A 27,701-nucleotide genomic window follows, 5' to 3' on the forward strand; every position below is an offset into this window, starting at 1 on the left:
AGGTCGTCTTTCCCGGCAGCGGCTGGCAGCATGGGATGGGCTCGGGAAGGGCGTACGGTGTGGCCAACACAGCGTTGGCGAGCAACAGCGCGGATACGATTGTGAAGAGACCTTGTGTCAGCTTCATTGTGGATGAGAACGATCCTTACGCCCCACCGCGCCCCCTTCTCGCCTTTTATCCTCTCAGCGCTGTTCGGCACTGGTCGGCGAACACTGGCATGTCCAGCTCGCTATCATCGCGGAATGTGCTGCATGACAGTCTCGGACAGCGTGAAGTCGTAGCTGGGATGCCGTGCGTGTTCCGGACCAGATCTAACATGTCGATGGGAGGGAGCAGCCAGCGTGCGCGGCGGCTTTTCTGCATCTGTGCTATTTTTGGCAAGCGGGGATCGTGACAGAGTTGATGAGCATGTCCTCCGCATCAATTTATGAAGGTCAGCTGTCTATGTATAGAATCATGGCCCCTACAAGTGTATCAGGCGCTTATCGCCTTTTGATAGTAGTCGGTACATAGGGCAACGCCTGGGGTTACTCTCTAAACAAAGTGAGGAATGACCGTTCGGAATTAAGACGGACAGATGGTTGTGAAGGCGTACTATGATATCCGTCCGCGGCTTCATTGACCGCCCAGTGACGACGCTCTGCTCTTCGCAATCCTGCCTACGTCCACGACGGCGCGTTGCATCTCGCTGACCCATTCATTCGAGTCCGTCGACACGACCTGCAGTTCCGCTATCGGAGGCTGATCCGGCAGTAAGGAATGCCTCAGTCCAAGCGCAGCCTCCATCTCCTCGAGCACTTCCGCGCGGGTCCGGCCGTTCACGAAAGTGATGTACCGCAGCCCAGGATATACATGTTCGTAGCAGGCGTTGAGGTGCGCCAAGCGGGCCAAGACGGCCGGCGAGGTCGCCTTGGTCGCCTGCTCGGCCGCGCTAAGCTTGGACAAGCCGCCGACCTCGCCAATCCGAGGATGCCCCGCGATGAACTGCGCTTGCAAACCGCAATCCCAAGACTGAATGATCGATACCGAAGCGTCGATTAATTCGGAGTAGGTCGTGATACGGAAGGCGTTGAGATAGGTGACCAGCTGCGGGAGGAGGTGGGAGTAGAGGACCGGGGTTGGTTCGAAGAGAATCGCTAGGGTCTGGGCGAGAGCCGGAGCATTGTTGGTAGGGTTGGAGAGTAGGTCGGCTATAAGGGGGAGACTAGTTCGTTCATTCTCTGACATGACCGGAGACGGACGCGCAGCAAACGTTGCGGCCAAAGCAGCTATTGGCACGAGATCTATCATCAAGATGAATCATGGCGGTGGCCACGGTCCTCCACGGTCCGTTGACCTGCTTCACACACTACAAATTAACGGCGACACTCACCTGGGCTTGCCGTGACGCACCGTATGCTTTTCTTGCTGAGATTTCGCCACATTCTGCCTCAGAGCATCAGTGGCATGAGATGAACCCTCTCGAGCTTGCGCCTTCTGATCATTCAATGCGAACGCTTCTGCGCTATCAACACATGTACTTGGAGTCCGGCATCACACACAGGATCCCGTCCGTGGACCCTCAGTCTTCTGGATACCGTTCAAGTCATGGACGTCGCTGGTGGACGCGCTGTGTCGCGCGACCTTGATGCAACGTCTCCTCATCGATCCTCGCATGCATACTCACGACGCCGGCATATGACGAACCGGCCCATTCACGTCGCTCGATGGCGATGGTTCTTCCTTCTTATAACAGCTCTCACCCGCCCGCAGGGTCTGAGTTCCGGTCGGGCTTCCGATAACAGCAACATCCTTACCCCGGTCCACATACGCGTTGCTTACAGGTTCGAGCATGCTGTGCTTATCTCTTGCCAGGCTTCGCTCTTAGTTTTCGATCTGATGGTCGGTATGCTTAACGATCTTCAACGATACGTTGAGAAAAACCGATGAAATACGCGGTTAATGCCACGTCCTTGCTCGGTATGTCAGCACCTTTCCCGAACTTCTGGGTCACGATTAATCGGTCCCGGCTGACATGGGCACACGAGGATCGTGGTACAGTTCGTGCTGTGGGCATTCGGAATGAACGACTGAAGTGACGTCGGAGGATCCTCAGGTTCGACACTTCCCATACTGCGGTTCGTACTTATCCGCTTAATCACGCCACGGGCCGTCCTGACGCTATATCTCATTCGCTGCTAATCTCAGATGAGAATCCGGCATGCATGATATGGGTGACGCCTTCCTTAGGCTCGTAGAGACAGACGAAGAGACGTCTTTTCTCGCTCTCCGGGGTTATTAAAGCGCCCTTGGGCCGAGCTCGTTCGGTCGGTCCCTCGCCCCGCGAAGGATCACTGCACAAGCGACCTCATCCCTAGTGCTGTCCTCGCTATGTTCCAGAACGTCCTCTTGTTCACCATCTTGGCAGTCGGGCTCGCCGTCAGCGATGTCAAGGCGGCCCCGCATATGGCCGAGCGTTCCGGTGCTCATGCAAGCATTGGGGTCCGAGCCAACTTCAAGCACCTGAAGTCGGGGACGAGAATCATCGATGCAGACCGCGCTCGCGTTAAGGCGTTGAAGGAGCGCGCTGCCAAATCCAAGGACTCCAAGTCGAAGAGAGCAGGAGTGTTCTCTTTTGACGTTACCAACGAAGCTGTAACGTATCTGGCCAGCGTGGACGTCGGATCACCTGCGACTACGTTCAACCTGCTCATCGATACCGGTCAATATTCTTCTGTCATATCGATTCCAGACATCTGACTCGTTTATCCGACGCAGGATCCTCCAACACTTGGGTTGGAGCTGATACCCCGTTCACGGAGACTCAAACGACGACATGTAATGGGGACGAGATGGAGGTTATCTACGGCTCCGGACTCGTGTTTGGTCTGGAATGTCAGCTTTCATCGCAACGTTTTTTCAGGTCACAAACTCAACCTGTATCACTGGTTCTAGGTACCGACCAAGTTGCGCTGTCGCCCGATTTGGTCATCCCAGAACAAGGAATCGGTGTGGCCCTGATCCAAGAGGGATTTGGCGATGGCATTGACGGGATCCTTGGGTTCGTTCTATGATGGTGTGGATGCCTTGGTTTCCAACCCATTGATACATAGGATCGGACCGGTGGATCTGACTGACGGTACTACCTTGGATGGGGAGGAGGTTCCCACAGTCACCCAGAACCTCTTCAATCAGGTTTGTATACTTTCAGGACTCGCTGCCTTGTATTTCTACAACATGTACTGACACTATTGTATCCAGGGCACCATCACCTCGAACATTGTCTCCGTCTTCTTTGCCCCCAGTAACGAGGAGGAGTCAACTAATGGTCAACTCACCTTCGGCGGTGTCGATACAAGCAAAGCAACCAGCGACATCACATTTGTGCCTATCACGAGCACAAGTCCGGCCAACGAATTCTGGGGCATCGGTACGTAGTGTATCAGCCTTCAGCGGCATCTCTTATGGTCTACCTAGACGAAAGTATAAGCTTTGGCGGAACTACGATCCTGCCTACGACCGCCGGCATCGTGGACACAGGTTCGTGGCCCATTAACTTCATCGACCGTAATTCCGAGCTAACAACCTCTATAGGCACTACTCTGGTTCTGATGTACGTCATGTATACTGAAGTGCTCAGTTCTTCACTCCTAACATCCATCGTTCTGCAGTGCGACCGGTAACTATCAAGTAGCATGCGTCGATGATGAACAACTCACGATTCTGTCCAGATGCTTTCAACACTTACACAACGGCCACTGGTGCTACACTGGACGAAAATACGGGTCTTCTCCGCATCACTCCGGCGCAATTTGCCAACCTCCAGCCCTTGGACTTCAATATCGGAGGGGAGACATTCACGTTGACTCCCAACGGTGACGATCGTCCATGTATCATTTCTGGCCTCCTGATGTTTTCCTGCAGCGCAAGCCTTCCCTCGAGCCCTCAATACGGGTACGCGTTCGCAAAAACCGGATCGGAGCATCCCTTGATCTCTTCTCATCTAGACATCGGCGGCACGAACGACTTTGTCTATCTCATTGTGAACGACGTGGGGTGTTGCGTCTGCCTGCTTAACAGCACGTATTGATTATCATATCACAGATCGGCAGCGACCTCGGCGAAGGCCTCGACTTCATCAACGGCTACGCCTTCCTCGAGCGGTTCCTCAGGTACTCGAGTTCTCGCTCCTTATATTGTGTCACAGCTCATCATTTTTCCGCGCTTAGCGTTTTCGATACGGATAACAGCCAGGTAAGCCATCCGCTTCATGTTAGCAATACATTTGGCTGACCGTAAAGCAGGTTGGCTTTGCTGCCACGGCCCAGACGGACTCGACCATCAACTAAGCGTTTTGTTTCACTTCGGGTGGACCTTCATTTGCGACTACAATTTCTATCGTTAATGCTGGGATGCATCAGGCGTTGATTCTCATGCTAACGCGCATTAACGATAAGCATACATTTGTGGTGACTTCCTTTTCATGTCTGCTTCTTCCTACAATCCGAATGGATGGTTCTCTCCAACGCTCATCGACTCATCCGGTTGCGCCGTCTCGAAGGCATGCACCGCCTCCGTCCGGTCGAACCAGACATAGCAGTCGAACTGCTTGGGAAGTATCGCATTTGAGTAGTGGCTCCAGCGCTGTCAATGGCCGATATATGACTCCGATGAACCTCTCGAGCCGTTTCTCCATAAGCGCCTGTCTCGTCTCTTCATCTAGCCTCCCCTCACGAAGGTCGCGTGCGAAGGAAGGTATGCCGACCTCATGCATAAGCCCCTCGTAGCTGTCGGGGCGAGACGGTTTGACGTTCATTACCTCCATGGGTACATCCATGGGTTCGTCCCATTCGTCCGCTGTCGCTACGGTGCCCATATGCGTGCCGCGCCTGATGATGGAGGACGCGCACCCACTGCTCCTTACACAGCTGGCCGATGTTCAGCTCGTTCCGAGACTCGCCCATGCCGGTGTACCACGCGTCGCCCACATGCGAGTTGTGCGCCCACACAATCGCCTTCGAGCCCTTTCCGGTGCTGTAACAGGCGCAGCAGCGTCCGGAAGAAGTGCGAGTCCCGCTGGTTCCACGATTCGTCCGAGCCGTAGAACATCGCGCGGTAGTACTTCTCCACGTTGCGCACGAGCCGGGCGTTCATCTCCGTGTCAAAGGAGTCCTCCCCGTCCTCCTTCGCGAGCTCGAGTTGCTTCTCGAGAAGATCCTTGAGCATGTTCACGGCGCCCATTTCGGACGGCGCGGCACCCCTCAGGAACGCTTGTCGCCCGTACAACGCGGGGTCGTCATCCACGGCTCTAAGTAGCTATAGCGCTTTTTCGCCAGCTGTTTCGGGGTCGACGCGCTCGAGGTACTCCTGGACGGAATGGATTGAAATTCCCATGGAGTATAGATCCAGCCCGGCGAAGCTCACTCGCTGCTCGAGCCAGTTGACGAACTCCTGCGTCTCGGTATTGCGCCACATCCACCGCGGGAAGCGGTCGAAGGCGCCGACGTCCGTCAGCTTGCGCGTCTGCTTGGAAGGATCCTGGCGAACGTATCGGTCTATGACTTTGGCGTCTGGCCAGTCGGCTTCAATGGCCACGACGTTGAAGCCGTGTTCTTTCGATGAGATGCTTAGTGATGGCTGCTCGGGCGCGGTAGAACTTGGAAGTTCCGTGGCTAGGCACGCTATCAGCATATAGGACCTCAAAAACATCCCTTCATACTAATTCACCTCGCATCTCCCATGAGCACTACCCTCGACCGACCGAAGGAGTCGAACACGGCCCCGAAGGCAGGATCGTCGATGGAGGGCAGCCTCTGAGCAGCCTCCTTAATCATCGCAGGCAGGTTATGGACCATCTTGCCATTCGAAGAAAGCACAATAGAAGAAGGGATGTGCAAGTCTTAAGACGCGAGCATCATAATACCATCTTGAAGTAGAGCTGTGACGTCATTATTGACGATGTGGGGTAGGTTGATGTTACCAACCTTGCGCCGAAGATAAACAAGTTAAGCTGCGTGTTAATGCGCTAGAGCATCCCGCAGAAAAAAAAGCTGCCAATGTGTGCCTCTGGAGCGTCCATTGCCGCCCATACCAGCCTGTAAAGTATCAGTAACGGTGGCCTTAAATCTCACTTTCAAGTAACTAAGAGCGGCATCAGATATACCACATGTGACGTGCTGATGAGAAACCATGCTTGCGCATTTCATGCAATTATAAAGCATGTACATGCCAAATGGACTCGTTTTCACAGTTCTGCGAGACGGGCAAAGTGCGATGTCGCGTTCCCCACAGCGAATGACGCAGAGTTAGCCCCCTTGAACTCTTCGGCACGGCTGACCATGAGCAATCCCACTGTGAAATAGCATGACGATGACTTCGGAGGGAGACATATGCGGTACACGCACCAATGAGACCAAACAACCCTAAGATACTTCCGAATACTTCGACGACCAGAATCTTCACAAACAGGTTTGGATCCGCCGCGTCCGCGAGGGCGGCGGTTGACCCCGTTATGCCAACGGAGATGCCGCAAAGCAGGTTGCAGATCCCGACGGTAAGGCCTCCCCAGAAGATAGCAAAGCCGGTGAAGTAGTTCTCTCTGGTATATAGCTGCGTCTCAGGCACTGATGTGAGTCTGGAGGAGTAGACAATCCCGATGATGACGCCGTAAATGGCGACGACCTCGCAGAAGATGATGCTAGCAAACTGGTGTCAGAAGAGAGAAATACAACGGGCCTGACGAGCGCATACCTGATCAAATTCTTCGTGCTAATTCGTGGCGCCCTGACACCTCCACCGAGAATCGAGGAGCCTGTGATGAATATTCCCCTGCACCCACAACACGCATGAGCTATCCGTGGTGCACGCTTCCCCGGCAGCCGTAGCAGACCGAAAGGACTCACCATCCAGCACCTAGCACGCTAAGGCCAATGCAAAGCCCAATGCCAGTACCCGCCCATGCATATGGGCTCGTCTCTTCGAGGAACCGCCCGAAGTTGAATGCCTCGCCCGAACCTATGACGAAATCGTTTAGAATTGCGTCCGCGGCTCGAAGGTCATAGCATATATGTACCAGTAAAGAGTAAGTAGAGTGCAATGACCAGAATCAGAAACGTCGGTAGGCCATAGCCATAATATGTCGCGTAACCCATGGTCGAAGTTACGGCCAGATGCAGGAGGTGCTACGCGCAGGTGCCGGGCCCAGTTGTGGCACAGCGGAGGTTAATTTTGCAGCACACTGATTATACTGCTTACTATAATGGGATTGCTTTTGGATGACTCCCTTAAACATGAGTAAGCAGTGGTAAGCGATAAAGAAAACAGCATAGATATATCACTTTGATAATACATATTCCAGGCCAACCTCTCTCCATCCGTACGTCATGTCATCCACTGACGCTGTACCGTTCTTCAAGAAAGGCAAATCGAGGCCGACGACGGCGCGACGAAAGCGGTCTACATCACCGCCAGCCAGTGCTCTTACTGTTCCAGTCCCTTCCTCAATAACATCCGAGGTAGTCCTGCCTAACAAGAAGACTACCAAGAACTTACTGAGCGCTGGCACAAAACGTACAGTCTCACAAAGACAACAAGATGACGAGGACGTGGAATTCACTCGCGAAGGACCGGACGTCAAGTGGTCCGCGGCTGGTTCGCATCAGGAGGCGGCGCTCGAAATCCTTGCCGGAGATGAGGCGCAGGAGTTGCTTGCGAAGCGGGCACGGAAGGAAAAGCAGGACCGGATGCTCGCCGGCGAGCCGGACGAGGATGAGGTTCCGGATGATGGGCAATATCATGGCCAGAAGGCATACAGGAGTCATCTGAAGAAGAATCAGGAGGTACCGAAAGCCATGCGAACGGGTCCTCAGCGAAATACGAGTACTATACGGACCGTTACGATCGTCGACTACCAGCCAGACGTATGTAAGGACTATAAAGGTACGCTCCTATCTTTCATCAAGGTAGGAACCCAGGTATTGACTCATATGCAGAAACTGGATATTGTGGCTTCGGCGACACCTGCAAGTTCTTGCATGACCGAGGAACATGTGCGTGCAGCTCAGCTGGCTATGCTGAGACAAGGGACTGACATGCCTTGTAATTATCTAGATCTTCAAGGTTGGCAATTAGACAAGCTCGCCGAAAACGCGAAACGCCAACCCGGCGACGCGGATTCCGATACCGACGACTCGGACGACGAAGATGTTCCCTTCGCGTGCCTCATCTGCCGCAAACACTACACCGATCCCGTCGTCACACGCTGTGGGCACTACTTCTGCTCAGCGTGCGCGATCAAGCGCTTTACCAAGACCCCGAAGTGTCTCGCGTGCGGTGCACCCACAGCAGGAATCTTTAATCGCGCGGATAAGATACTAGAAAAAATACAGAAGAAGCGGGAGAAGCATGCGGAGAAGGATAGCGAGGATGAGGAGGGAGAAACGGGTGGTGTGCAGATTGAGGGACTTGCGGCTGCGAGTGACGATGATGGAGATACGAGCGAGTAGAGGCTTCTCATACGTTCACCATCGCTCCGCGGTTGGCGGCTCGATAGTCACTTTGTCCAAACACTGTGAAGAGGAAGCTTGTTGTAGTATGCATGTATTGCTATGGAGTGGTAAAAGAGCAGCTAAATTTGTGAAAGAGATCATGCTTGAGGAGGCGTGTCAATGATACGAGCTACGAAAACAAATGGGACACAAAAGTTTCAAAGCCCAACGTGAAATATTTGGTCAAGCAGGCCGCAAGCAGCACAGAGTTTCCCCCCGGGAGTCCAATGCCACGAAGGGCTCTGAGCTGCCTTGCAGTTAAAGCAGCCGTTCGTCGTAGCTTCCAAAGGCACATCTGCGGCTCCTCCTGATGAGATGGATGGCCGCGATTGAGTCGTCCTTTTGGACGAGAATAGAGATATGCGGTGTTTTCGTGCGCTCGCGGTCTCCAGGCCATCGTTATCCGATGCGCCATCAGCACTGTCCCACTTTGACGAGAATTTCTTCCTGGGCGTGAACAAGCTGTAAAGGCTGTCGAAGAGCTTGTTTGCCCTGCCATAAGAACCACTGGCTGCGCTCTGCACGGACACCTGCGATGCCAGTGAGATTTCGCTGCCAAATGGCGAGATGTCATGGTTCTCGTAAGATCCCATGTATAACATGCTGTCGGAGGCGGGTGAACCAGCGAAATAGGGGGAGCTTTCGTTGGCATGCAATGCCGGAGATCCCATCAACTGGTCATTGGACAAGCTGTAGAGTCCTCCCTGCGCGGTCCATGGTAGGTTCAGAGAGCTCGAACTGGCATCATAAGCTGTAGGTATGGGCGACATAGATGCAGGGCTCATGGACGACGGAGTGGCCGAACTGAGGTGTGACAGTTAGCGGATATCCCGGCACATCGATTCTCGCGTACCTTGGAGGGGTGCTGGCATACCCATACGGGCTGCCAAACCCATGAGGTATCGAGGAACCGGCGATGTTGGTTGAAAAATCCGAGCCAAGAAAGTCGGGTTCCGGAAGGCTACTCCAGGACGAAGGGCGGGATAATGTACGCGGAACGGACCTTTCTTTGCCAGAATCCATCGCTCTCATAGATTTCTCTCGTTGTACGCGATGTCCGGCTCTTATGTTAGGTCCGATCAATGCGCTGATATTCAGTTTGGTAAGAATGAATACCTTCTTGTTCTGCGGGGCGGCGAAGGGTCGCATGGTTGACCAGAGACCTCACACGCCTGGCACTTACTACCCTCCCAAACGCACTTTATCTGCAAACTCGTACGTCAGATCAAGCAGACATTGAGAGTAGTTCGTCCGCACCTTTCTGTTCCTACACCGCCGGCAAGCAAGGAACCTCCTGCATAGAGGGATTGGCATACATCTGACAATTATTACAAGGCAGAGCTTACCGATTCTTCTTATTCCTGGACTTATGAGCGGGCTTGAGAGGATCTGCACTGGTCATTGTCCCCTGGACTTCGGGCAGTCCCGCGGCAGAGGATTGTTTGTGATGATCCGCGATATGCCGTGCGAACCTCTCGTCGTCAAACGTGATATCACAACAGCTGGTATGGACAGTATCTTGATCCAGGGTATCACCAACCGGCATGGCGGGCACAGGCGCGGAACTTGGACGAAGAGCAATTGATTGGTTTCTTGCAGCGCTCAGCGCCGCGTCGACCGTAGAAGCACAGGGCCTGTGTTCTGGATAATGCTCCCAGCAAGAGGTGATTAAATTCCACATGTCGTCGGGCATTTCTCTCCCGTGACATTCGTCTCTTGTGGGCCGTGGAGGGCGTTCCCCTTGCACTACTCGGAGAACAATATTAGAGTCTTGTCGTATCCAATGGAAAGGCACATGTCCAGAGAACACCTAAGACCCATCAGATCATGGCTAGATCATGGCCAAGGAGTAAACCCACCTCCAGACAGACAAAGCCGAAGGCGTACATGTCACTGGATGTAGTTCGTCGGAAAGTGAGCATGAATTGTTCCGGGAAATGTAGTTCCGGAGCCATCCATCGGGCTGATCCACGCCCGGTAGTTGAGTCGCCATTGAGCATGTCGATGAGATCGGCTAGGCCAAAGTCACTAAGGCGGACCTGTTTGTTCTCGCCGATCAGTACATTAGCCTGTTGAGACCGTAAGGGAATGAATATTGTCCAAGAATGATAACGCACCCCTTTGAGGTCTCCGTGAACGATGTCTTCTCCGTGCAGATATGCAATGCCTGAAATCACTTGGCGCAGCTTTGTATGCCATAAGAAGAGTGATCACAAGGGAAAGATATCCTCTCACTTACGAGCTCGTTGATATCTTCAATGGCAGTCACAGGATCAAGTAACGTAGAAACGTAGTCGACAATTGTGCCATTGGGCATCCAAGCGGACACCATACATGGGAGGGGCCGGAAAGAGTCCTCGTCGATGCCGATGAGCTGTAAGATGTGGTCATGTTTCAGCTGACGCCACAGCAAGGCTTCCTTGAGAAAACTCTACTTTGTGGAGTAAGCGTGGATTCAACAAGGACCCCTCCCAAGACGTACCCGATGAAATTTGGCTCTCTCCTTGGGTATGCAGAACGTGCGGAATCGTTTCAGAGCCACCAACTGCTCGTCGTAGCGGGCTGAGAATATATCTGCATGACCCCCTCCGCCGATAGGGTCACTCCCCAGCATTTCAACGCGCTTCAGGAACAAGCCCGATGGCAGCTGCGAGCTATCATTGGAAAGCTTCATCATCAACGAGCGAGCGCTTCTCCGAAGGGAAGTCACGGCTTCAGTCCCGAGGATGGTCTGGGATTGATCGAATGGTCCTTTACCGGAGCAAGCCTGTTATTGCGAATCAGAGGAGGGTAGTCAGAGTATGTTAGCATCGAGCACGAACCTCCTGTAAGAACTCCAACATCTGTACCGCTTCATCCAGCCGTAGATCTATCACGGAAGCCCTGAAATCCGGGAAACCGATTTCCAGGTGCAACAACTTGACGACATGCTCTTGGTCCAGGTGAATGGCCTTGGAGAGCCGGCTGTCTCGGTGTAATCCAAGGTTCATAGATATCTAACCCGACTTGTCAGCGAATCCCTGCCCATACTTCGAGCGGAGATCATCGTACTGATATAAGCCACGCGACGAAGGCATGATATGACAGGAAGCAATGGGGTATATCACGACTCATGAGCTGGTCATGGAGCTGCTGAAGCTCTTCGACAGCGCTACAGCCATCCAGAGTCATCGTACCGTGAGTCCGGAGTACGCCTCACTTACGTTCGTGATTTCGTCCCGTCATTGTCTGGTAACTCATGAAGAACGCGTTGGAAAAACTGGATGGTGTGCTAGAATGACGTCAAAATCGCGAACATCAATAGCCACCAACATTACGCACAAAGCAGATATGCGGTCTCCTCTCCGGATGGTCCCATGTAGGCTCTGCGGCTGTTAGCGACAGCAAGGTGAGCTAAGCCAGCACACGGGCGCTTAGTTGGCTTCGTAACGCACCTCGCGGCGACCGGCTTGTTTCGATAGTATGAAGTAACACGTCCTGTATTTCTGACTTCACGTAAGTCGCGGCCACATTGCTCATTGAGTAGATCAGTCGTATGACCAGGGTAGGGGAGGGAGTTACAAGAGACGCGGTTACAGGTTCATCATGCGGCTCTGAATCAAGGCTGTGTGGTTTTTCACACGTGCTTGTCGGAAGCGCAGCCTTGAGGATCAAGCTCCGGTTCGTAACTGTGCTCTGGTAGAGAATCGGTCATCACGGCAACTTGTATTGCTGTGGATGATGGAGTATGATCAGGAGACAAACATGCCATGAAAACGCGCAGGTAATGGTTTCGTGAATCGTCCCGCTAACGTCGTCGTGTTCCTGCATGTAGAGTGTAGTTCACCTGCGTCGGGAATTGTACGGGTGAGAGAGACTGGGTCAGCCTATTCTCGAGCCCTGCTGTTTTGCACGCGGATGAACAACCAGTCGACAGCCTCTCGTACGCCAGTTCTGGTGCACATCCGCAGTTAGTGCATGTTCGAGCGACTTCATTTGCGTTACAACGCGTACCCTTCGAGCGCGCTAATGCCGAGCACGTCTAAGCTGGCGATCCTGTCACGTCGTTGAACCATATCGTCGTCATAGGTTCCCCGACGCGCGCTTTCAAGACGACGCTGGTGCCATTCCTCGTAGTCGTGTCGAATTTCCTCCACTGTTAGACTTCTGGGCGAGTCTTGCTTGTTTGCCAGGAGAAGAAGAGGGACGCCGAGTATTTGGGGCGATGACAGGACGGATTCTACGCGACTTCCGTCAGAGCATGAGTCCAAGGCAGTAATGTATGCATGAGTAGCCCGCACCGAATACCTCCCAGCACTCGCTCAGACGTTCCCGATCCTCGGCATCGATGACATACGCAACTGCGTGGCAGTCGTCGTAATATCGAGGCCATATAGATCGCATTCCACGTTGGCCTCCGAGGTCCCAGAATTGCAGTATCGTCGACGGTAGCGTTATCTTCCCCACTGTCATTCCTCTAAATGGATTTTGTCGCCGATGTGTGAGGCATGGATGTTACGCACTGTTTTGTCCAACAGTCGGGCCTATCTTGTCGGGAGATAATCCAGGGACATCATTATAAAGTGTCTTGATCTTTTCGAGTAGCGTCTAGATGCTCGTAGCATAAACCATCGTGACGCATCAGACAATGTCAACGTCGCATACTGTCTTGCCTGCTCCGTCCAAACCCAAGATGATGACAGAAAACTCCTCCTTCCTGGAAGCACCATCAACGGGTTTTCTGCCATGCTTGACTGGCAACATGGCGTACCTCGTAAGGTATTCGTGAAGTCCCTTGAGCAAGTGATACATGAGCTCTGAGGTGTGGTCGCGGTGGCAGAGGCCAAGCCAGGGCGTTGACGCCACAAGCGCGCCCTGCGATCGTGCCCTTGCTGAAGCGCTGGCCAGTGACGCGGACTCATCTACATGTGTTGGGCTCTATGAGTGGTTTATACCCGGACCACTCTGGCGCGGCTGCGGGGAGCAATACAAACCTTGGCGACCGCGCCTACCAAACATCCGACTTGGCTACCTACCCTCCGCGTCCGTCATGGCAGCATGATGGACATACTTCGTACGCCAAACAGGTCGAGGATGCTCAGGCACGCGACAATGTTCTCGAGAACGGAGACTTGCACGACGACCCCGACGATGCTGCCGAGCAGGTGAAGCGTTACGAGGACTTCACGACCATCGGTGCGTGCTCCTGCATACCATGTCAACCACTCTCTGATGTTCCCCTCGAATGTGATACGGTAGATTGGATACAGGATAGCATAATTGAGCACAACCGCAGGCTACGACGCGAACACGCACAACGCGAAGAGTATTACTCTCATTTATCTCGCCAAACCCCGTCAGGTTCCTGGTTCGACGTCAAGGTCACAATACCGTGGCTATGGATGCAATTGCGTGGTCTGTTATGGGCGGGACAGGGCTGGCTTGTGATCAGTCTCGTTGGTCAGACTTCTCTCAATCTACTTCCATTCGAGTATTGATGTTTAGCACGTCTTGCAGGTATATGTATAGGCGTGAATGCCGCGGTCATCTCCATTACCACGGAATGGCTCTCTGACATCAAAATGGGCTATTGCTCGGATGGATGGTGGTTGAATCGTCAGTATTCTTGTTTCCTCGTCTATAGATATGCTCACAGCACTTGAGACAGAACAATTCTGCTGTTGGGAAGTCGAAGAAGACGTTTCCGATGCTCAAGGTTATGGATGCGCTAGCTGGCATCCCTGGTCCACATATACGTTCGCTCGATGGATCATCTATATTCTATGGGCTGTGCGTCTCTCCCGGTGTGGCCCCGTGGTGTAGCACTGACCATGATTCGTGGCAGGCTATATTCTCGTTCGTGTCTGCTCACCTGGTGAGGTCAATCGCCAAGTACGCCGCGGGTTCTGGTATTTCGGAGATCAAGTGTATCCTTGCCGGATTCGTGATGCATGGGTTCCTGGGCTTCGGGACGTTTTTCATCAAGAGCGTGACCTTGGTGAGCTCTCCTCCGCCTTTCTCTGGTCTATCTTCTTGGCTTGACGTGACATAGCCGATGGTGATTGCCTCTGGACTCAGCGTCGGTAAAGAAGGACCCTCAGTGCATGTCGCATGCTGCATCGGCAACCTGATTGCTGGACTCTTCTCGCGGTACACGAAGAGCCAAGGTATCCCGTTTCTTCTCGTTCTCGTCTATCCGCCAAGAATGACGGGTATCCTACAGAGAAGCGGCGAGAGGTTTTGACGGCCGCAAGTGCTGCCGGTGTTGCAGTCGCCTTTGGCTCACCTATTGGTGGTGTCTTGTTCTCGATCGAGGTCGGTTACTCTTGGGCGTAGTATCAATAATTTGAGATGAATACTCAAATCGAATTTATAGGAAATGAGCCATGTGTTCAATATACAAACTATGTGGCGTAGTTTTGTCTGCGCTCTAGTCGCTACAGTCACGCTATCGGTGCGTTAGCAGATTTATATCTTTCCTGTTTCCACCTTACGGGGCACTCTAGGCGATGAACCCCTTCCGCACGGGCAAACTCGTGTTGTTTCAAGTCACCTACGATCGTGACTGGCACTGGTTCGAGGTCATTTTCTACGTCATATTGGGAATCTTCGGGGTACATATCATTCACAAATAACTTGACCGACTTCCTGACTGTTCGCATTGAAGGGTTTGTATGGTGCCTTTGTCATCAAGTTCAACTTGATGGTTGCTGCTTTTCGTCGAAAGTATCTTGCAAATCACGGAGTTGTAGAGGCTGTTGCTCTTGGTAATGCCTGTTGACCTTCGACCTCCCCTACATACACTGAAATCTGGTCTTGTAGCAACTCTGACAGCCTTCATTGGTTATTCCAACCGATTCCTGCGCATCGACATGACGGAAAGTATGGAAATTCTCTTCAAGGAATGCGAAGGCGGTGGCGATTACGAGAATCTTTGCCAGTGAGCATCTCGTTTAGTCACGTTCATTGGGTATGAGCTTACACTTGTCAAGGTCGACCTACCAGTGGCGTATGGTAAACTCGTTATTCCTGGCTACAATCATTCGCATCGGGCTGGTGATTATATCGTACGGATGCAAAGTGCCCGCTGGCATATTCATCCCATCCATGGCCATTGGAGCATCATTTGGGCGGATGGTGGGAATCATGGTCAAGGCAATGTACGCAGTTGAAATTTGACGTCATCTCTTCTAACAACTTAATACGGGGTTGTATGCAGAGCTACACCTGGCGAAGGGCTCTTCGCGTACTGCCAACCTGACGTACCATGCATTACACCAGGGACCTACGCCTTCCTTGGTGCGGCTGCGGCACTCAGGTACGTAGTCGTTTCAGCCCGAGATACTGAGCTAACCTGAAACTTCTTCAGTGGTATCATGCGCATCACAGTTACTGTCGTCGTGATCATGTTTGAACTGACAGGCGCCCTGACCTATATCTTGCCAACCATGGTAAGATTCACCTATAGTAGTCATGCGTGCTATGACTGATACAATCCCTAGATCGTGCTGCTGGTTACCACAGCCGTAGGCGACTTCCTCGGCACACGCGGGATCGCCGACGAGATGATTCGTTTCAACGGATTCCCGTTCCTGGAAAAGGAAGATCATGCATTCAACGAATCCGTATCTCGTGTAATGCGGAGTGAACTGCATACACTTCATGCTACGGGCCTGCGCGTAGCAGACGTTGGTAAGTGATCACCCTCTCACACCAGGCTCTCTGATCTCATCTATCGTGACAGAGGCAAAGTTGTCCGCTACCGACGTGAGGGGTTTTCCGATCGTATGTGCTGACGGAGCTCGTGTGCTGCTCGGATACATCGACAGAGCGGACTTGCGTTACGTTTTGGGTGATCATTCACGAAATCCCGCACCGCGATTTATACTGACGGCAGATTCCATTGCAGACAAAAGCTCCCGACTACGAGGAACTACATCCGAAACTAGGTGCTCCTTCATAGCGCACGATGATGTACCCTCAACACCAGACCTTCCGGCCTCGTCATCAGGGCAGGCCATCGGTGTTGAAGAGGAAATCTCTGCTGAGATCCTTAGGAATACCGCTACTCGTGATGTGCTCAATTTGTCGCCGTGGGTCAACCAGGTAAGTACACCTGTCCCAAGACGAATTTGAGGTCTCGCTCAAGCTTACATTCGGATAGGCTCCATTGACAGTGTCACCCAAGCTTCCGCTCGAAATCGCTATGCAGTTATTCAAGAGGATGGGGTGGGTGTCTTAGCCATCTTTCGAACCCAGGCCTGGGTCTGAATGCGCTGTTTGCAGACCACGCGTCATCCTCGTCGAGGAGCAAGGCGTCCTTGTCGGACTCCTTACAGTCAAGGATGTATTGCGCTTCATCGCGCAGGAACATGCCGAAGACTTAGCGCTGTGGGACTATCAAGAGGAAGTGGACGAGGTGGCAGAGCAGCTACGTAGTATGGCATCGATATCGTCCGGCTCAGGACTTATAGACAGAGCTCGTCGAATTTTTGGGCGCTAAGTCATAACTTACTTATGTATGGGGGTTGCATTCTTGACGATGCTGTACGACTTGCGATAAGGCCGTGTAGCCCAACGAGCCGACTTTGAAGGACTCCGACTCGGAGGCTTGGAATGTCGTGCAGAAGTCTCTTTGCGAGTGACTATGTACGAACAACAGGCACGATCAATGTCATGGTGGATCACGCTCGCCACAAATACAGTTGTGTTGTGTAGAAGCGGTGAATGGCTTAGCGAGCGACAAAGCGGCGCAAGCGAGCACTCATTTGCGCTCATTCAGCATCCTGCACGATACATTGAGATTATCTGGTTGAGATCGAAACGATGAGGTGTGCACACGATTGAGAGAGGATATTAGTCAATAAAACAACGTGTATGGGCGCGCATGCCCTTTTGAGGCGTGATCAGGTAGGTTCAAATCAGGAGTATCCCATTTCTAGAGGACCATTCCTCCACTCTACAGATTAGGTACTTGGTACGCATGAAGTTATGGTAGTCATCGTACTGTATCTGATTTACTGAAATGCTAGCTGTCCTACATCGCTCAGTATGAGCGATTTCGTGAATTGTTACATATCTCTCGCTAGTTTCATATCCGGTTGATGCATAGTATTGCATGGCTCCCTCCCATGCTATGCCTTCCGCATTAAATAGAGCATATCTACAGTATCGTACTATCAGTGTCGAAGGAATCAAGTGTAGCGTCAGGTATAAGCCTGCAGAAAATGTTCAACGGCCACTGGGTAACCAGGCTCGAAGGTTCTCTGCCGGTAAAATGATGAATATATTCTCGCGTACTCTATACTATATTTCCAGTGTGTCTAGCAGCCCATATACGTGTTCTGTGCATTTTCATGCTCTCTATGCAAGGATTATTGGTGAGGATGCCATGAATGCGATCTAAGCTCCGCCTAAAACGGTGGCAAAGGCTTCACTTCCGCCACTCAATAATTTCTGCACTGCCACCACGTCTTCTTCAGCACGATCATGTTGCGCACCCCGTATGTTCTGCAGTCATTCTACATTATTCCGTAACATCTCAACAATATGATCCAAGGAAACCCAAGAATGCGCGCTCTAAACGAGCGCTGGAGGCGCGAGAGCCCAAAGAGCTCGAGGATGCGAGGACGGCTATCTTCGTGAAGGGTACGCACACGGGAGAGGTTGTGAACAACGCCATGAAGGAGCTTGTGAGTCTACCGCAGGTATGGTGAGAGGGAACCATGATATACATCGATTGTCTTTCTTAGATGGCGTTGAAACGCCCAGACATAATATCCTTCTCCAAGAAAAACACGATCCGGCCGTTTGAGGATCCTGCTTCGCTTGAGTTTTGGTCGCAAAAGAACGACGCATCGTTGTTCGTGGTCGGGCAGAGTACCAAGAAGAGGCCAAACGGCCTGACCTTTGCGCGCATGTTCGACTACAAGTTGCTTGACATGTGTGAGGTCGGCGTGGAGAGTTTCGTGAGCATGAATGAGTTCAAGGTACGGTCGTTGATGTCCACGCGCTACTTCTCCAACTGAGCATTTGTATCGTATCGCATAGACGCCTAAGTCCACCCCAGGACACAAACCAATGTTGCACTTCGCGTCCGAGCTATTCGATACCCATCCCCGCTTCATCCAGCTCAAATCCATGCTGATGAGCTTTTTCAACGGCGAAGAAATCGACCAGCTCTGTCTCGCCGGGCTGGAGCACGTCATCTCCATCTCCCTCGCGCCCACACCCCCCACCCTCGCCGCCGCCGCCGACTCGGACGACACCAAATCTCTACCCAAAGTACATATCCGCGCGTACACCATCCGCCTGCTCTCCTCGGGAAGCCGCATCCCCCGCGTGGAGCTCACACCAATGGGACCATCACTGGATCTCGTCCTGCGCCGGCACCAAGACGCCGACCCGGAGATGTGGAAGGCGGCCATGCGCCGGCCAAAGCTGAAGAAACAGGACGTGGAGAAGGGGCTCGGGAAGAAGCGGAAGAACATGGAGGTGGACGAGATGGGCGACCTGCGCGGCCGGCTGCATGTCGCGAAGCAGGACCTGGGCAAGCTGCAGACGAGGAAGATGAAGGGATTGAAGGCGCGGTTCGACCAGGAAACAGAGAGCGGGATGGACGTAGACGAGGAGAGTGGCCATGGCATGGATGTCGACGACGAGAGCGCCGACGAGGACACGTCTGGGTCGAGGAAGAAACGCAGGAAGTAGGCGTAATAAATCCCGAGATACACCTTTGTTGTTATCCACACCTCACGCTTTTCGATTTGGGATTGTTGTTTCGACACTATTATCCGATCCTTGCTGCTGGTTCCGAATTCGCGAGCAGTAGCTCAGCCAGTCGTGCAACATTGGTTCCGAAAGAGTACAGATGCATAAGCACCGACGAATAATGTGCATAGAATACAGTGTGCGGGGTCGAATATGCGTGGATAATATAGAAGCAATGCTGAACCGAGCAGAAACGGTTGGCGTGATGGAAGGGTGTGCTCTCATGATGGAGGTGGTTGCGCAGGCACAAGAGCAGGAAGGACCGAGCTACTCCCGCTCGCCGCGCTTCCCATAGACGACGTCGATGCTGACGGCCCAACAGCGCCCTTCGTCGGCGATCCCGACGCGCTCGCCGTCCTGTGTCCAAACCAGAATCAGCAATCAGGTTTTACGCCCATACAGATATCCTCACCCGTTCGTGGACGCCGAAGTCCCCGCGGCCGTCTGTTCGAGGTTGATTCTCAAGAACCCGGCCTGGACGAGGAAATCCCATATCCGGCTCGTCTTATTCACGTCGATCTTCACCAGGTCGCGCGCCTCCCTCCGCCGGAGCTTACCGCCCCGCCGCGCGTATTCGCGCACGAGCGTCTCCTTGATGACGAGGTACGGCTTGGGCAAAATGCGCAGCGCGGAGCAGAGGGTCTGTTCGGCGGGGGTGAGGAGGTGCAGGTGCGGCGAGTTGGCGAGGTTGAGCGGCGCGGGCGCTTTGCGAACGGCCGGGGCCGGGGCGGCCGGGCGCGGCGTGCCCATGTCGACGTCGGGGTCGTCGACGTCCATGCCGGCGCTGCCGTGCCGTCGCCGTTGGCTGGGCGTCGCGTAATAATCCACAGGCGTGTTGGTTTTGACGTAGGCCTGCGGAGGAGGGGGTTCAGCACGAATATCTGGAGGGGTGGGGGGGAGCGATATATGCGCTCACGTACCCGTTTGTGCACGTCGTTGTCGTACTTGTCAATGTCTGCCGCCGTGCGTAAGCCCATGCGGCGATAGTGCTGCAGCTCCTGTATTCGCTTCCGGAGCATCGATTCGTCTGCACATGTGGTCAATCAAAGCCGTACACCAAGAAAGGATCCCGCCTACAAAGTATGTCCGTGCAAAAGGACTCGAAGTCGTCCGCTGTCATCAGCCTCGCGAACGGCCTCAACCGATGGACGATGTCCTTCTCCTCTTTTGGTCTCTTCTTGTCGGCCGCTTGCATCTATCCAGTAGAAAAGTGATCTCAGTTCACATCGCAAGGCCGGTAATATTCGGCAATCTCTGACCTTCTTGTACTCCAGCAAGCCGCGGTCGAATATGACCTCCTTATGCTCCTTCCGCTTGTCCACTCGATGCTGATACATCTCGATCAACGCGAGCTTGAACTCCAAGCTCTCCTTCGTCTCGATCGGCGGCGGCTGCGTGACCTCATCCTCCCCCTCTCCTTCGCCCTCCTCCTCCCCGCCGTTCTTCTTCGCTTCCTCCTCCTCCTTAGGCATCGGCGCATGCCGCGACGGCCGGCCCTTCGTCTCCTCTCTCCCCGGCGCCGCGCTCGCCGCCCCATTAGCACCGTTCGCGACGCCGTTCTTCAGCGCATGCGATCGTATGGTCCCATTCGGCGTGAACATCTGCTTCGCCGCCGACACGCCCTTACCCTTACTCCCCTTCCCCGCCGTCTTCCCGGGAACCTTCCCACCAGGATACCCCCTCTTCCCCGGTCCCTTCCCCGCGCCCAAGCCCGCGCCCTTCATCGCGGGGCCCTTCCCCGCCCTCCGCTCCTCGATCCACTTCGCGCGCGCCTTCACGTCCGGATCGTTCTCGTCCTCGACCATGTCCCCGCCCCCCCACTCGAGGCACACGCCGAACTCGAGGTCCTTGATCAAGTCCTCCGCCTCGTTCTCCACCTCGTGCTCGAACTCGAGCCGGCCAGGGAGGAAGCCCGCGACCTCGTGCACGGCCGGCGCGGAGGTAGGCGCGACCTTGGGTAGCGGCGTCGCTATCGTGTCCATCGTCGAGATGCGCCGCCGCTTGCGCTCGTGGAAGGTCGCAGGGTCGACGTCGAACTGCTGGTCCATGCGCTGGGGAAACGTCGACTCGGAGGTCAGCCTACACATTCAGAATGCGGGAGAGAGAGGAGATCCACATACCGGTAGAGGCCAGCCCGGCGAGTTGATGTAGACGCGGTGGTAGTGCTCCGCGACCTGCTCCTTCGTCCGCGTGCCGACATGTTCCGCTATAGCTTGCCAGTTCCCCAGCCCTTGTAGCGATAAACCTTCGATCAGAAGTATCTCTCTAGCGTAAAATTGCATGAGCCCAGTCACTCGTATGCGACGCAAATGGAACCTCACTCGTCGGCGCCCCAGTCCTCCTCGAAGATCGGGTACGAGTGCAGCTCGACGACGCGGTAGGCGTGCCAGCGCTTGTGCCGCCCAAACTCCTTGCCCTCGCAGAAGCAGCGCGGGCAGATGTCGACCGCGTCGCCGTTTCCGGGCTCGCACGCGGGGTCGGCGCACTTCATGCGGACGGAGTGCGTGAGGTCGGCCGCGCAGCCGTCGCACTCGATCTGTAGCCCGGGCTCGTTGATCGTCTGTATCTCGTCCGGCTGGTGCGCGCGTATGCGGTGGCTGACCGTCATCGTGGCCTCGCTTAGGCGCTCCTCGCCCAGGGAGAGGAAGGGTTATCACAAGCGCAAGCCCAGCCACCGACGCGGAGAAGGACGAAGTCAGAGTGTAAGTCACGCAAACGAATCAGGCACGTTCGACCATATCCTAGGGTTTGCTACCCCACACGACGAAACATTATCGTACAATATTCGTACCGAGCAAGAAACGCAGTATGAACCAGTATGAGAGGCACAAAGCAGCCGGGAAAGGGACCTGCAGGAGAAATAAGACGTGGGAGCCCGATTCCTCCATCGTCTTCCAGTCTAGGCAACACCTCACTTTGCGTCCAAAGGTAATATGTGCGGCACGGGCCCACGAGGGATCACTCCAGTGGGATTAACCTTCTTGAGCGCGTAGTACCCGCCCTTGATGTGGTCAAAATTCGTCGTGTCCTTGAAGGCCGGATAGTTCCAGTACAGGTTCCGCACCCATCGGTGGAGGTTCGGGTAATCGTGCCGTATCGTCTTGAGGTTGCATCTGGTCGTGATTTTGAACGTTAGTAGATGCTATGACAAGACCGGGAGCGGCATACTTAAACGCGCCGTGGTACCCCACGTCGAACCGGATGATCGTGGTGTACAGCCTGTTGGTTTGCGTGGTGAGCTGCGCCGATCGCTAGGGTGGTACAGCACATGCAAGCTCACCGGATGTCAGCCTCGGTCAGGGTGCCTTTGCCAGGCCCAACGAGGAACTCCCGCCCCTCGAGAACCTTCTCCACGCGGTCCAAGGCGTCGAACAGCGGGTACAGATTCTCGTCATATGCCTCTTGCGTGGTAGCAAAGCCGGTCTTGTAGACCCCGTTATTGATCTTGTGGTAAACTATCGAACGTCGATGAACATGAAAACGCGGATTGGGCGGAGACAGGAAGGCTCACTCCACTCGTTGATCTCGTCGATGTCCTGGCGCAGATTCTCTGGGTAGTAGGTCACTCCCTTGTGTTCGTCCGTCACGAATTCGTCAAGGTCCGTGTTCAACATCCGGATGATCTCGCTTTTTCGCAAACAGAAGAGGGGGGGGGGGGATGGTGAGCTCGGAGGACCTCATCCACGAAACGCCCACGCAATGCCTCACCTGCTCTCATTGTTCACGATCGTCCCCAACGTCTTGTCAAACAGCACCGGTACCGTGAGCCGCAACGCGTACTCCGGATCAGCGCGCAGGTATATCTCCTTGATCGTCTTAGCCCCGTACACCGGGTCAGGCGTGCACCCTTCAACTTCAGGGCGGAACTCCCAGCCGTTCTCGCCCAGGTGGTAATATCTGAACGCAGGTTCGGTGAGCGAAGCTGTTGACAGCAGAGGGACGGGGGCTTACACAACGGCGAGGTCGATCACGTCTTCCAATCCTTTCAGCTTGCGCACGATGAGGGTGCGCGACGCCCACGGACACCCGTAGGAAACGTAGAGGATGTAACGCCCTGCGACGAAGGAGGAATGAGGGCCCTGTATGCGTGGTAAACGAGCCGTGAAGACTGCAACCTTTCTCAGGAGGGTGTCGCCCGTCTTTGCGGATCCACTCGCGGAACGTGGACTACAGAATCCCCTCAAGTGTCGACTTAAGACCATTGAAACTGAAGAAAGGCACCGACCGTTTGTCTCCTGAAGCGTCCGTCCTTGTCCGCCAGCTCCTGAAAGTCAACCTTGGGCTTGTCTCCACTCGCAACAGATCCTGGTACAGCAGCCATGATAGTGAGAAGAAGGTAGTAGAAAGCGCTGTCGTCATCGCAGCGGTCAAGTAGCTTATATGTGGCCACCGCTTGCGGTATGAATCCAGCGCCATCGTGTTATCGTATACACATTATGGATATGAATTCACCATACAAAGATCGCTGCTTAGCAAGTGGCTGACTACACTGGGTCATCCGACGCTTGCGAGTCGGTGGCGATTCGTCATATAGATGACGATTGTCGCAAGAGCAGGCGGTAAGACGAAATAGCACAAGCGTTGATCTCCCACTTGGGAAGCTTATGAGGGTATGAGTTTGTCTTTCTGGGGCTAAAACAGCGAAAGGTTCGGGCGAAGCTGCAGCTAGCACGCCGCAGCTGGCGGAGGAGAGAGAGCAAAGGAGAGTTGTTTGCCCGTTTCTGTCACGTGCCCCGCATATCGCGGTCTTCGATGACGTCATCGTGCGAGGGAGTCCGTCCGACTCGGATTTCCGAAAAGCGTTCCGCCGCCCCCGATCTGCGAGTCCCAGCGAACTTTGCAAGTCGCGGCCCGAATCGGCACTCACGATCAGCGCAAGTCCCGCAAAGATGCACTGGCGTCTATCGGACCATCTACCAAACTGGCTCTCGTTCTTCAGAACGCCGCCTGCGCGGACGGCCAAGCACGTTCTCTGGGGCGTCCTGCTCGGCGTCTCGTTCTCCATCGCCTCAACCTCTCTCGCGCTCGAATACCAGAAACGGAAGCGCCGACGCGAGGAGGAGGGTTTCGAGCCGCGGCCTATCCAGCTTCGGAGCGACGAGGTCGTGCGAGGTGTGATAGGACTGATCGGTGAGCACTGAGCCGACGGGGGTGCAATTCTAGCCCATGAAATGGAGATTTGACACTGTGCTACAGGTAACACGCCGCTGGTACGGATAAACTCTCTGAGCGATGCACTCGGTATCGAGGTGCTCGGGAAGGCGGAGGTGAGCCAGCATATCTGTCCCGAAACGGTCGCCACGCGTCAAACGTCCGTTTTTCAGTTCCTCAACCCTGGAGGGAGTGTCAAAGATCGGGTAGCGTTGCGAAGTGCGTACAATTTAAGCTTCGTATAATTCGAAGTATTTCTGAGATCCTTTTGCAGTGATCGAGGACGCGGAAGAGCGGGGTTTGCTCCACCCCCACACCGGCTCTCGCATCTTTGAAGGCACAGTCGGCTCCACGGGGATCTCCATTGCCACGGTAGGGAGAGCGAAGTGCGTTCACGTCATTATTGCGACAGTGTATATCGCGTTCCGTTGCTCAAGGAGACGTAATACTTAGAGGTTACGATACGAGTGCGTGACCTATTCTGTTCGTCGGCTTGTAGTGCGCTGAGAAGCCTTGTGTCCGTCCAGCGATAATAATGCCCGACGACGTGGCCATGGAGAAGGTGCAAGCTCTGCAAGCTCTCGGCGCTGACGTCGAGCGCGTCAGGCCGGCGAGCATCGTAGACAAGAAGCAGGTAGACCGTCTTTTCCCCCTCGCTTCTGGCATGCATCCACTGACTATCAATCCATCTGCAGTTCGTCGTATGCGCCATCTCCTAGCGTCCAGTGACATTCTGACTGATCATACCTTCGCCGTCCAATGTCTACCCGCCGCAGAACCTCGCGAAACAACGGGCCCTCGATTTCGGCCGGCACCATCACAAGGACGACAAGGAAGACAGGCCGCACCTGATCCCTACGAGCTCGCAGTCGGTCATCGTCACGACATCCGCTTCTCCGCCATTGGAGTCGGTGTCCTTAAAAGACATGGAGGAGGTCGAGCACAAACCACGAGGCTTCTTCGCGGACCAGTTCGAGGTTCGTCTATGTAACGCTGTGAAGCGCCAGCGCGGCGCAGGTGTAGTGGATAACTGACGACCTGAACGTTGGACAGAACCGCTCCAACTTCGACGCACACTTTTCGGGCACCGGCCCAGAAATCTGGAGGTAAGGATATCCGAAAATTCTGTACATGGGCCACCTACCAGCTACATCATGTCGTGGATTTCCTGACTTACGCGGTGGATATCTTCGTGACAGGCAGACGGACGGGCGACTGGATGCCTTCGTCGCTGGTGCAGGTTCGCACTCCGGACACGGACTAACGCATATGCCGCATGGAGACTGAACCATCGCACACAGGTACGGGCGGCACTCTGGCTGGTACCGGCCAATACCTCAAGTCGGTTGAGCCCTCGATCCTCGTCGCGCTTGCCGACCCGGAGGGCAGCGGCCTATTCAACAAGGTCAAGTACGGTGTCATGTTCGATCGCAGGGAGGCCGAGGGCACCAAGCGGCGGCACCAGGTCGACACCGTCGTCGAAGGCATGTCAGTCATCTCCCCGCTTTCCCGCACAGTGCCAAGCTCGAAAGCTGACGGGCCCTTCCCCCTCGCAGAGGCATTAACAGGCTGACGAAGAACTTCGAGCTCGCGCTTCCCATTGTGGATGATGCGTTCCGGTGCGTGCGGCCGTTCACTCATTCACGCGGCGAGGCAGAGAACGGCGGGACTGACGGTTCGATCTGGTCGGTCGCCAGCGTGACGGACGCGGAGGCGGTCGCAATGTCGCGCTACCTCGTGCACCACGACGGCCTGTTCTTGGGCTCGTCGAGCGCGTGTAACCTCGTCGGATGCGTCAAGCTCGCGAAGAATATGGGCTGGCGCAACGGCGAAAGGGTGGTGACGATACTGTAAGCGTTCTGTACCCCATTTCTAGCGCGAAGCATGTTCACGGATACGCGACGGATTTACCTAGATGCGACTCGGGCAGCCGACATTACTCCAAGGTGAGTCAATAGCTCCGTCCAGCCACTGTTGCCGACCCCGAATCTGACCGGCGTTCTTGATCAGTTTTGGAACGAGGATTATCTCCGCAAGAACGGTATTCCGAACGACCCCAGCATTATCGAGAACATGTTGGCGACATGAATCACAGTCGTGGCGCAGCAACGCATGCTATGCCGCACATGCAATCGCTCAACGGGTCAATTAATGCATGTGCGCGCCTGGCAACCGCGCGCAGGAAAGAGGAAGCGTTAAATAACATACCTCACTCAGTGTCCGCGCCCGGACCCTTCTCGCTTTCTGTACGGCACCGCCCGCCATACCTGGGCTCCCGCGGTGGACGGTGCAACGCCCGAAAATGAATTGGATAGGACTGCGCGCTGCCCTCTGCCCTTGAAGGAATTCACGTATCGCCCGTGCTCGCGGCGGGGCTTGCATGTATATGCAAGATTAATCACTCCGTCGTCCTGTGCGAGAGCGGGTTTTCCGAAGGCGGGTGCCGCCGGCATCATATCTATGTGAGGTTGGTGTCGCACTCGGAGGATGCCCCCTGTGAATGGGAAGTTGGGAGAGAGATCGACGAAAGCTACCGATCAAAGAGCACAGAATAATGACCTCCGAGTCGGGCGGTACATTGCTTGTCGCCTTCTCTCAAAGTGGGTTCCAAAGTGGGTTCCAGTGTGGATTCGGCGTGATGCATATGGAGTCGCACGTTAGTTGCACGTTAGGCCGGGAAGCGTTCGGCAGGATGTATGTGTCAAGATGAGGATGATATGGGGCACGCTTCGGAAAGCCCTCCGAGTCCGACTTGCAAGATGAGCGCGAGCGACGTGCAAGCCGACCTGATCCATTCTCCCCGAGCCGCTCGGGAGGACCGCCCTGGGCTTGGCGTTCGTCAAGCTCGGGACTCGACTCGGCTGTGTCTGGAAATGTCTGAAAAGATCTGAGGAGGCGGTTTTTGTGGACCCCCCCGCCGTTATTATTTCGCAGGGGCGGAGACGTGCCGGAACTTGCCGAACCAGATCACTAAACATAACATTCGCCTGTAAATGATAAATCCATTCGGTAATTCCATACCGGGTTATTCCCGATACGCCACGACTGCCCTGACCGCCACAGTGCTCAGTCTCTGGCCACAACGCCGTTGAGGGGTTGATTTCTTTTGTGGGTTAGGTACGTAGTACATTAGGTGTTAGTGTCTGTGCGAACGTCCGTGTCTCGTATACCTACAACAATAAGCGTGGTCCGTGGCCGTAGTCCGTCGGTGGCTGATAAGTCCGTAGGTAGTCCGTAAAGTGAGAGTCCGGTAGGTAAGGTCCGTCCGTAGGTAA

The 27,701-nt window shown here is 54.4% G+C and overlaps 12 protein-coding genes across 12 annotated transcripts in view; 4 read left to right on the top strand and 8 right to left on the bottom strand.

Moving 5' to 3' along the window:
* Positions 1-1,228, bottom strand: part of PUNSTDRAFT_98678 (uncharacterized protein) — a gene marked incomplete at its 5' end in the record, with an annotated part of 2,787 nt that extends 1,559 nt beyond the window's left edge. The window contains one exon of the mRNA XM_007381009.1: positions 597-1,228. Within this exon, the coding sequence (XP_007381071.1) occupies positions 617-1,228 (612 nt within the window). The 3' untranslated portion in view covers positions 597-616. The remainder of the gene's footprint in view (positions 1-596) is intronic.
* A 473-nt stretch (positions 1,229-1,701) lies between these two features.
* On the top strand, positions 1,702-4,494 carry PUNSTDRAFT_141877 (acid protease). Its single transcript, XM_007381010.1, has 16 exons — positions 1,702-1,960; positions 2,029-2,118; positions 2,189-2,702; positions 2,759-2,875; positions 2,936-3,041; positions 3,094-3,175; positions 3,242-3,410; positions 3,458-3,520; positions 3,575-3,593; positions 3,652-3,659; positions 3,712-3,855; positions 3,905-3,934; positions 3,988-4,031; positions 4,085-4,152; positions 4,210-4,234; positions 4,285-4,494. Exons 3-16 carry the CDS (start codon positions 2,372-2,374, stop codon positions 4,327-4,329), a joined length of 1,251 nt encoding a protein of 416 aa, XP_007381072.1. The 5' UTR covers positions 1,702-1,960; positions 2,029-2,118; positions 2,189-2,371; the 3' UTR covers positions 4,330-4,494.
* On the bottom strand, positions 4,478-5,835 carry PUNSTDRAFT_111655 (uncharacterized protein; the record flags this gene model as incomplete). Its single annotated transcript, XM_007381011.1, has 6 exons — positions 4,478-4,624; positions 4,647-4,869; positions 4,895-5,014; positions 5,067-5,296; positions 5,333-5,606; positions 5,708-5,835. The coding sequence occupies 6 exons, from the start codon at positions 5,833-5,835 to the stop codon at positions 4,478-4,480; spliced, it is 1,122 nt and encodes a 373-aa protein (XP_007381073.1).
* Positions 5,836-6,156: 321 nt separating this feature from the next.
* On the bottom strand, positions 6,157-7,156 carry PUNSTDRAFT_98685 (uncharacterized protein). Its single transcript, XM_007381012.1, has 5 exons — positions 7,053-7,156; positions 6,883-6,994; positions 6,731-6,808; positions 6,385-6,677; positions 6,157-6,331 (listed from the first exon to the last, which is right to left on the bottom strand). The coding sequence occupies exons 1-5, from the start codon at positions 7,129-7,131 to the stop codon at positions 6,225-6,227; spliced, it is 669 nt and encodes a 222-aa protein (XP_007381074.1). The 5' UTR covers positions 7,132-7,156; the 3' UTR covers positions 6,157-6,224.
* A 206-nt stretch (positions 7,157-7,362) lies between these two features.
* Positions 7,363-8,484, top strand: PUNSTDRAFT_62598 (uncharacterized protein; the record flags this gene model as incomplete). The annotated part of the gene is made up of 3 exons (XM_007381013.1): positions 7,363-7,918; positions 7,972-8,028; positions 8,090-8,484. The coding sequence occupies 3 exons, from the start codon at positions 7,363-7,365 to the stop codon at positions 8,482-8,484; spliced, it is 1,008 nt and encodes a 335-aa protein (XP_007381075.1).
* A 200-nt stretch (positions 8,485-8,684) lies between these two features.
* On the bottom strand, positions 8,685-9,549 carry PUNSTDRAFT_131712 (uncharacterized protein; the record flags this gene model as incomplete). The annotated part of the gene is made up of 2 exons (XM_007381014.1): positions 8,685-9,330; positions 9,380-9,549. 2 exons carry the CDS (start codon positions 9,547-9,549, stop codon positions 8,685-8,687), a joined length of 816 nt encoding a protein of 271 aa, XP_007381076.1.
* A 319-nt stretch (positions 9,550-9,868) lies between these two features.
* On the bottom strand, positions 9,869-11,140 carry PUNSTDRAFT_63068 (kinase-like protein; the record flags this gene model as incomplete). Its single annotated transcript, XM_007381015.1, has 5 exons — positions 9,869-10,336; positions 10,386-10,595; positions 10,644-10,712; positions 10,766-10,957; positions 11,009-11,140. The coding sequence occupies 5 exons, from the start codon at positions 11,138-11,140 to the stop codon at positions 9,869-9,871; spliced, it is 1,071 nt and encodes a 356-aa protein (XP_007381077.1).
* Positions 11,141-12,004: 864 nt separating this feature from the next.
* PUNSTDRAFT_83202 (P-loop containing nucleoside triphosphate hydrolase protein) lies at positions 12,005-13,349 on the bottom strand. Its single transcript, XM_007381016.1, has 6 exons — positions 13,277-13,349; positions 13,171-13,222; positions 13,029-13,113; positions 12,807-12,971; positions 12,520-12,745; positions 12,005-12,459 (listed from the first exon to the last, which is right to left on the bottom strand). Exons 1-6 carry the CDS (start codon positions 13,315-13,317, stop codon positions 12,393-12,395), a joined length of 636 nt encoding a protein of 211 aa, XP_007381078.1. The 5' UTR covers positions 13,318-13,349; the 3' UTR covers positions 12,005-12,392.
* Positions 13,350-13,646: 297 nt separating this feature from the next.
* On the top strand, positions 13,647-17,092 carry PUNSTDRAFT_83206 (voltage-gated chloride channel). The gene is made up of 19 exons (XM_007381017.1): positions 13,647-13,701; positions 13,765-13,965; positions 14,023-14,121; positions 14,174-14,295; positions 14,351-14,503; positions 14,558-14,672; positions 14,729-14,820; positions 14,882-14,959; positions 15,012-15,119; positions 15,173-15,272; positions 15,328-15,445; positions 15,498-15,665; positions 15,725-15,823; positions 15,875-15,956; positions 16,008-16,197; positions 16,250-16,357; positions 16,415-16,611; positions 16,670-16,734; positions 16,792-17,092. The coding sequence occupies exons 2-19, from the start codon at positions 13,908-13,910 to the stop codon at positions 17,006-17,008; spliced, it is 2,169 nt and encodes a 722-aa protein (XP_007381079.1). The 5' UTR covers positions 13,647-13,701; positions 13,765-13,907; the 3' UTR covers positions 17,009-17,092.
* A 997-nt stretch (positions 17,093-18,089) lies between these two features.
* Positions 18,090-21,941, bottom strand: PUNSTDRAFT_98696 (SWIRM-domain-containing protein). The gene is made up of 8 exons (XM_007381018.1): positions 21,597-21,941; positions 21,396-21,540; positions 20,535-21,326; positions 20,353-20,470; positions 20,196-20,302; positions 19,688-20,127; positions 18,556-19,632; positions 18,090-18,494 (listed from the first exon to the last, which is right to left on the bottom strand). The coding sequence occupies exons 1-7, from the start codon at positions 21,881-21,883 to the stop codon at positions 19,497-19,499; spliced, it is 2,025 nt and encodes a 674-aa protein (XP_007381080.1). The 5' UTR covers positions 21,884-21,941; the 3' UTR covers positions 18,090-18,494; positions 18,556-19,496.
* A 245-nt stretch (positions 21,942-22,186) lies between these two features.
* On the bottom strand, positions 22,187-23,477 carry PUNSTDRAFT_62356 (uncharacterized protein; the record flags this gene model as incomplete). Its single annotated transcript, XM_007381019.1, has 6 exons — positions 22,187-22,388; positions 22,444-22,494; positions 22,556-22,730; positions 22,787-22,902; positions 22,984-23,172; positions 23,227-23,477. The coding sequence occupies 6 exons, from the start codon at positions 23,475-23,477 to the stop codon at positions 22,187-22,189; spliced, it is 984 nt and encodes a 327-aa protein (XP_007381081.1).
* A 618-nt stretch (positions 23,478-24,095) lies between these two features.
* On the top strand, positions 24,096-27,100 carry PUNSTDRAFT_118900 (PALP-domain-containing protein). The gene is made up of 15 exons (XM_007381020.1): positions 24,096-24,405; positions 24,472-24,542; positions 24,600-24,645; positions 24,701-24,812; positions 24,880-24,893; positions 24,954-25,060; positions 25,122-25,127; positions 25,203-25,403; positions 25,480-25,532; positions 25,626-25,666; positions 25,728-25,914; positions 25,983-26,045; positions 26,124-26,276; positions 26,342-26,372; positions 26,437-27,100. The coding sequence occupies exons 1-15, from the start codon at positions 24,165-24,167 to the stop codon at positions 26,512-26,514; spliced, it is 1,404 nt and encodes a 467-aa protein (XP_007381082.1). The 5' UTR covers positions 24,096-24,164; the 3' UTR covers positions 26,515-27,100.
* The last annotated feature ends 601 nt before the right edge of the window (positions 27,101-27,701 follow it).

This window comes from Punctularia strigosozonata, assembly GCF_000264995.1.
Source record: "Punctularia strigosozonata HHB-11173 SS5 unplaced genomic scaffold PUNSTscaffold_3, whole genome shotgun sequence".
Taxonomy (NCBI): domain Eukaryota; kingdom Fungi; phylum Basidiomycota; class Agaricomycetes; order Corticiales; family Punctulariaceae; genus Punctularia; species Punctularia strigosozonata.